The sequence below is a fragment of the Psammomys obesus genome, unplaced genomic scaffold (genome assembly GCF_907164565.1).
Source record: "Psammomys obesus unplaced genomic scaffold, mPsaObe1.curated_primary_1811, whole genome shotgun sequence".
In the NCBI taxonomy this organism is placed as follows: Eukaryota; Metazoa; Chordata; class Mammalia; order Rodentia; family Muridae; genus Psammomys; species Psammomys obesus.
In genome coordinates, this window is record NW_026592666.1 from 9,949,985 (window position 1) to 9,957,072 (window position 7,088).

The following is a 7,088-nucleotide window of genomic DNA, read 5'->3' on the forward strand; positions in this document are numbered from 1 at the left end:
ACTAAACAGCACATTACCTCTCGGCTCACTGCTGGGCCCGTGTGTCTGTGTTGTTGTTTTGTGTGACATGTCCCCTACAGACTCATGTTTTGAACATAAGATAATGGTACATTTTGGACGTGATATAAAATTTGGAAGGTGGAGTCTAATTGGAGCAAGTGGGTCCCTGGAGGTGTGCCCCCGAAGGTTTGGCTGGTCCCCAGTCCCTCCTCCCCCTCCTCCCGTGACTGCCACAGGGGAAGAAGTCCCCTCACAGGCTCCTGCCATCATGATGTTCTGTGCACGTGTGAAAACCCAGGCAACTGAGGCTGAAGCCTCTTCGACTGGGATTCCAAGTTAACCTTTTCTCCTTTAAGTCATTCTTTCCAGGCATTTTGCTCGAAGCTATGCAGAACTAACAAGGAAGGCCTGTGTCCTACAAGTCCCTCTAGACCTTGGGGTTACTTATTGAACCTCGGGGGACTTAGGTCCTAAGGGCCAGACTTTGTCTGCCCCTTGGGGGATGATCAGCCTTCATGGACATGTCATCTGGCCCCAGTGGGAAGGGTCCAGCTGGGGCCTCTGCTGTCTGTGTGGCCTTGCTAGCTAGGCTCTCTAGTGTACTTCATGTGACGTGTATTCTCCATAGGAGCTGTGGGGACAAAGGACCCGTTCGAGCTTGCAAAGACAGCAGCTCCCTGCTGCCTGCATACTGATGGGGAGACTCAGACAGATATTGGTGGCCACCTACGTAGAAGGCAGGTGACGATGGGTTCTGCAGTGCAGGAGGGGCAAGGCTGTGTGATAGACAGTCCAGCACCCCCTGGACAAACGGCAGTCTCGGGTCAGCATTGTCCAAAGCGCCCCAGGCTTTGTGTGCACACGCAATGGCAGGCTCAACAACCGACCTGCTGGCCGCTTCCGCCGTGCTAAGTCCTCAGAAGTGCCACTTACGGATGAATGCAGACACTGGCTGGCATGTGTCTCTTTTCCTGACCTGTGCTGTGGTGTATCCGTCAATTCTGCTGTAGTTTGCTATGGAACACCTCGTGCATACTTTCCCGATAGGGCTCGTAGCCGGTGGAAGAGCCTCTGTGTCTCACACAGTGCCTCACACTGGTGTTACCCCTGCCAGACTTGGGAGATTCTGACTGACGGGGTACCCATATGCTGTGGACTACACAGAACCCAGAGCGGCTGTGGTCTCTTACACATGTGACCTGCTCTGGCCCCTTGTTAGGTAGGCATTTATTAAGTTCTGGGTCCCGGTGAGGCTCTTGGAGGGGAAGTCCTCTGGAACCCCCCCTTTACATCACACCCCTAACCTCTGGCCAGGATTACCTGCCCCCCCATTGCTCCTCTGAGATCATGTGTGCAGTGGGAGTTTTGGTTTCTTTAAAAACTCAGTTATGCTATGTAAACAGGTTTTTCTTTTAATCCCGAGTGTGGGATATGGGACTGCCTTAGTTTATCCACAGCTGATAATTGTCTCGTTGGGGCATAATCCTTGCCAGCTGACAACAGCCTCATGGGACTTGGAGAGGGGTGTGGTCTTTGCCAGCTGCAGATAGTGGAATTCTGAGGACTCTGAGAGGGCATAAATACAGGAGCCAAGAGAGAGGGCTTCATGGAGACAGATGGAGGAGGAAGAAGGCTGCTTGTCTGCCCCGATGCCTTTGCTGTTTCTGCACTGCTAGACATGCTGACCATTGAGATAAGGGTTTTTTCCCCAAAGAACTGGATGACCCTAACCAGCTGGAACCAAGTCTAAATAGCTCTACATCCCCTTTGCTTTCTAGCCTTCTCTCTCTACCTAGGTTGGAGGTGTGGAAGGGAGGCAGAGGCTTGTGAAACCAAATAGAGTCTAAAAACTAGCACCCCTTTATCTGTCATCTATTACTCAATTCCTATGTCCATGTTATTGAAACAAACACCATCACCGTGTTTGTTTCACGGTGTGTGTGTGTGTGTGTAGATACAAATACACCACGGATATGTCTGTACATATACATAGATATTGAGACTATCTGTATAGATACAGATTGAATTATATACGTGTGCAGGTGTGTGGGTGTGATGTTTGAGAGAAGACAGAGGAAATACAGAGGTATAAAGGGAGAGGCACAAGGGAAGGTGACAGAATGTGTGACATGAAAGCAGGAGGGACATTGTTCGCAAGAAGGAAGAGGCTAGCATAAGAGCTAGCTTTGGTTCCAGGGCAGCTGCATTGCTGAGGGTCAGCGGGGAGCACTCGACCACCCTGCTCTGAAGCCCTTTCCTTTTGAGTTCAGAAGTTAAGTTTGAGTAGTAAATGTCCTCCAAGGACCTCTCATTCCTCCTGAGAATGTTGCTGGCCAGCTGGAAGATGAAGAGCAGCCCATAGATGCCGATGATGGTGAGGATGTACCAGGCAGCGCTGGTTGCATCCAGCGTCCTCAGGATCCTGGTGGAAATGCTGCCATTCCTCTCCACCATGGAGTCAGGCAGGGGGGAGCTGGGCTGGGTGTGGTTGAAGGCTTCCTGGGGTGTCCATTTGATAGCTGGGAAACAGAAAGGCCCAGATGAGACAAAGCGTCCTGCGTCCTGCACTAAGAGAGTAGGCGCATATCCAAAACCATGCATATGAATTCAGTTCCCAGCACCCACATCAGGTGGCTTACTGCCTGTAGCTAGCTCCAGGATCCATGCCCTCTTCTGGTCTTCATGCGTACCTTCATACATGTGCAGAGAGACCCATGCATAAATACATAATTAAAAAAAATAAAAGCTTTAAAAGAAAAGAAAATATAAATGTCAAACTGCAAAAGTACTGCCGTTTAAACCACTGGTTTTCTTATCAGCCTTCAGTTCTACAAGAAAAAAAAAGAATCAAAAAATCTCAGTTGAAAAATATGCAATCAGATCACAGGAAAAAGAAAAGGGGCCTTCGCTATAAAGGAAAATGTCAGCATGAGGTGTGAGTTAAAGCGGGAAGGTCACACTTTCTCATTTACGGTTGCCAGCTTGTGCTCTTTGAGAATTCACCGTGTGGATAAGTGTGCAGGCTCTGAGACCCTGTCATCACTTGCTAGTCAGGTGGAAGTCCAGCCTGTCCAGAGAAGTTTGTCCTAAAGAGTCTCTGGCACAGGTCTGAACTGCAAAATCTGACCCACACCCCCAGCATCAACTAGCCAGAAGAAGGGTTTGCAAAGAAAACATGAGCCTGTCCTGATCACCCAGGGATCTTCCTCCTTTTGTTATTCCCTAAAGAGTACACTGTGACAAATGTTTGCATGACATTTACAATAGGTTACATCAGAAGGAATGTAAAGGTAGTTGAAACACACAGGAGAAAGTGCACAGGATATTTTCAAATTGTGTATTTTACATAAATGACTTAAGCAGTCATAGCTTCTCTTATGTGTGGGGGCCCTGGAGCCTCACTCCAAGGGCAGTGAGGGACTCCTGTATAGCAAAAGTGAGTCATTACAGACACAGGTGAGGGTGAAACACATGTGGAGTCTCCACACAAAAGATGTTTTTAGATCTAAACATTAATCAGTGAAAAAAGCTGACAGCCATATAGTGTGAAAAGCTGCAGGTGCCTTTGATTTGCCCGTAGTTTGGGAGTGTATGTATTTAACTGGCTTCCCTTCTCTGCACACGTACCTGAGGTAGATGAATTCATAGGAAAGGCAGGGGTTTCACGCCCATGTTGCTTGGCCCCGTTGCTTCTGTGTGGCAGAGCAGCAAGCCATGGAAGGAGAGTGTGGTGGAGAAAGCCGTGCACCATACGGTGGCCAAGAAATAGAAGGGCTTCTGGATTCCCAGAGTTCCTTCAAGGCCTCCCACTGCGGTCTACCAGCTCCCACAGCGCTGACAGCCACTTCTCCAAGCCACAGAGGCAGCTAGAACTAGAGACTACACAAGACATGGGTACCATTGGTCACCCTTAGAGAAGGGAACTGGGGGAAGGAGCTGGACTTTCCACACTGCACCCTTTTGCGCCCTTTGTGTTGTGCAGTGCATACTTATTTTTTAAATTAATTAAAAAGGAAAGAGTACAGGTTGGCTTTTCTGGTGGTCTTGGAGAGAGACGGCCATGGGGTAAAGACATTGTGTGTCCTTGCCTGATCAGGAGATTAGGATCTCGGCTGCTGTTTAACTCAAAACTGTTGTGTGCTGAGGGAGCCAGGGAAGCCACATTCCCCAGGTGACTTTGCCGGATTCCCTTCAGCCTGCGGGGTCCGCCACATGGGCTCCCCAACTACTTAATGGCATCTGCTTGGCACCCTCTCCCTGTTTTCTGAAGCAAGACATCAGCACTTTGTTCTGCTTTAAATCATAGTTCCTCAGCTGAATGAGCGTGCAACCTTACTCATTTGGGCTAAAGGACTATGTAAATGTGAACCTCCAAGCCACAGGTGTCACAACCCAGGACCAGTGAGATCATATCACATAACCTTATCATTTCTGCCTCCCACGCCTCTGCTGGTGGGATGGGGAGACGTTGAGGGAACCTAAGGAGGAAAACCTATTACTATAATTTTTTAAATAGCAAATCAACCCATAAGGATATAGTAAAGCTTAATTGGTGCAAGAGAATTTATTTAAACCTAGAATGAATGTCTAAACTCATAGATCTTTCTAGAACTTGCTAGAATGCTGTTACATATTCAAGTACAGAATAAAATATACTAAGGGCTACAGACATTCAGTTGCTTTAAAACCAGCCCAATCTCAGGAGAAAGTAACTGTATTATGGTGACAAATCAGTGTGCTTTGTCCATTCCAAGGTGACAGTAAAGCAGGCTGTATTTTGAAGAACAAGTGCATCCTGTAGCAGAGGTATGCCCACTGATACCTGTCATGTAATGATTCGAAATAAACTAGGACAGCCTGAGCAGCCCCCTGCTTACCACTCACATTCCATGAGCTGGTCTCGACCTTGACTCGCAGGAGGCAAATTCGAGAGGCTTCCAGAGACGGGATAGGGGACAGTGACAAGTCTCCTTCCTGCAGATCACAGTCCCAGTGTGCGCAGGCTGCAGCAGCTTCCTGAGCAGGGAGGAACCGGACTCCCCAAGCCCTGCAGAGCAATAAAAACTTAGCCTGCACCTGGGACACTTCTCTCTTCTTCAGCTGATCAGAGGATCTGAGGCCCAGGAGAGGCAGCACTGCCTGCCTGTGGCTTGTTAAAAGTTCCAAATCAAAGGCGTTTGTTAAAAAAAAAAAAATGCAGGCTCCAGGAAGCCTCTAGCCCTCTGCATGGCACTTGGGAGTGTGTGGTGCCAGCTCTCCGAAGCCAGCTGCCAGCTGCCAGCCTGGATGACTCCTGTTTCATCCTGTTCTGCACCTGTTGCAGGCGTGGCCAGGGCAGGCTGTATTGGAGGCCTCATTGTCACAGGGACAGGGAGGTCCATGGTCAAGAGTCACCAGCGTCCTCACCAACAGTCTCCTGGATGAAGGAACAGGCCCAGGACAGCATGTGGGCTCTGCTGGGAGGAGTTGGTGGGTTCTCTGGAGGAACAAAACTGACAGAATGAATATGTTTAGTAAAAGGGTTTCAGTAGGTAGGTTTACAGGATGTGGTTCCAGTAGTCCAGTGATGGCTATCTCATGCTGGAGAAGCTGACATTATGGTACTTGTTCAGTCCACAAGGCTGGATGTCTCAGCAGCACTGTTCTGGCACCCAGGGATTGGAGAATTGCTGGACAGCCTCTGGTCCTCAGCCTACACTGGAATCCCAAAGAAGTTGGGATCTAATATTGGTGGTGAAATGTCAAAACAATAGGGTAGATGGGCTCGCCAACAAGAGTGAAAGCAAGCAGGCAAAAAGCAAATTTTTCTTCTTCTGTGTCTTTTTACTGGGGTACCATCAGAAGGTGTGGTCCAGATTTAGAGTGGGTCTTTCCATCTCAAATAATATGATCAAGAAAAACCCTCACCGGAGGGTCAGGCAGGTTGGGTTTTAGTCACAACCCAAGTTAGTCATCTCAAGTCCAACCCTTGTGAACCTGGCACACAATCACGTCTCCTTATGCCATGCTTAATTCCCAAGTGAAGCAAGAACCAGGTCACAATCCCACCTCTAACTGGATATAACTGTCCCACATATGACTGCAAACACATTATGTACGCCAGGGTGGGTGGCGAAGTCCCTGCAGGCATGCTCAGTACCTTATAACTTGCATAGATCTCAACACTTAGCTTCTGACGCCATCTCAGCCCGTGATTCCGTGATTCCGTGCACGACCAAGACGCAGAGGAAAGAAAGCACAAACCTCTGCTCACTCTGCCGGCTTCTGCAGCAGTCGGCTCTCTGTTGCTGGGATTCAGCACCACGGCCAGAAGCAACTCATGAGAGAGAGTTTCTCTGGGCTTGTGATTCCCTGAAGGCAGGTGAGGTACAGCAGCAGGTAGCTGGAGCAGGGAGCTGAGAGGTCGCATCCTCAACCACAAGCAAGAAGCAAGGCAAGGCAGCAGGTGCTGGTGGTGGTGTGGAGGTGGGGTGGTGGTGGAGGAGGAGATGGTGGAGGAGAGACAGCTGGAAGTGGGTGAGGCTGGGAACTCTCAAGACCCTCCACAAGCGAAGCACCTCCGCTGCCCCTCAGCTGTCCCACTGTGCGGCTGGCGAAGGGTGGCCACGTGCTTCCTGCTCACTGTGGTACTGGAACGTGGTTGGTGATGGAGAGTACTTGAAGCAAATGCTCCGAGGACAACAGGAGCTCCCCAGACCCTCTGGTTGTGTAAGAGACCGAGTGAAGAGGTCGGAATGGGGTGGGCAAGCGGTTGGCCATCAGCAGGGAATCCAGTTTGAGACCATGGTGTCTGAAAGAGGACAGTGGGGCGTTCTGAAGGGAGACAGTGGACTGCAGGTTCTGGAAGGGAGGGCGCACGGGGCATAGTTCACATGGTTGGCTGGTGCCCTGCCCTGCTCCCTTTTCTTGTCTCTCTGCCGAATATGAATATCTGCACAGATATTACAACCTTCTGCAACTGCTTTCCGAGGGTCTGATGCCTTTTGGCCTTCGAGAGCACCAGGCACACACGTGGTGCACAGACATACTTGCTGGTAAACCCACACACACACACACACACACACACACACACACACACACACACACAC

At 49.7% G+C, this 7,088-nt stretch overlaps 1 protein-coding gene across 8 annotated transcripts in view; it reads right to left on the minus strand.

The window, feature by feature from the left end:
* Window positions 1-1,498: 1,498 nt before the first annotated feature.
* Window positions 1,499-7,088, minus strand: part of Smim34 (small integral membrane protein 34) — a 14,178-nt gene continuing 8,588 nt past the window's right edge. For 3 of the 8 annotated variants that reach the window (XM_055614993.1, XM_055614992.1, XM_055614990.1), the window contains 4 exons: window positions 4,885-6,790; window positions 3,628-3,879; window positions 2,640-2,690; window positions 1,499-2,519 (listed from right to left, as the gene is read on the minus strand). In XM_055614993.1, the coding sequence (XP_055470968.1) occupies window positions 1,930-2,519; window positions 2,640-2,690; window positions 3,628-3,751 (765 nt within the window). In that variant the 5' untranslated portion in view covers window positions 3,752-3,879; window positions 4,885-6,790 and the 3' untranslated portion in view covers window positions 1,499-1,929. The other 5 variants (XM_055614991.1, XM_055614996.1, XM_055614994.1 and 2 more) reach the window with 5 other exon arrangements.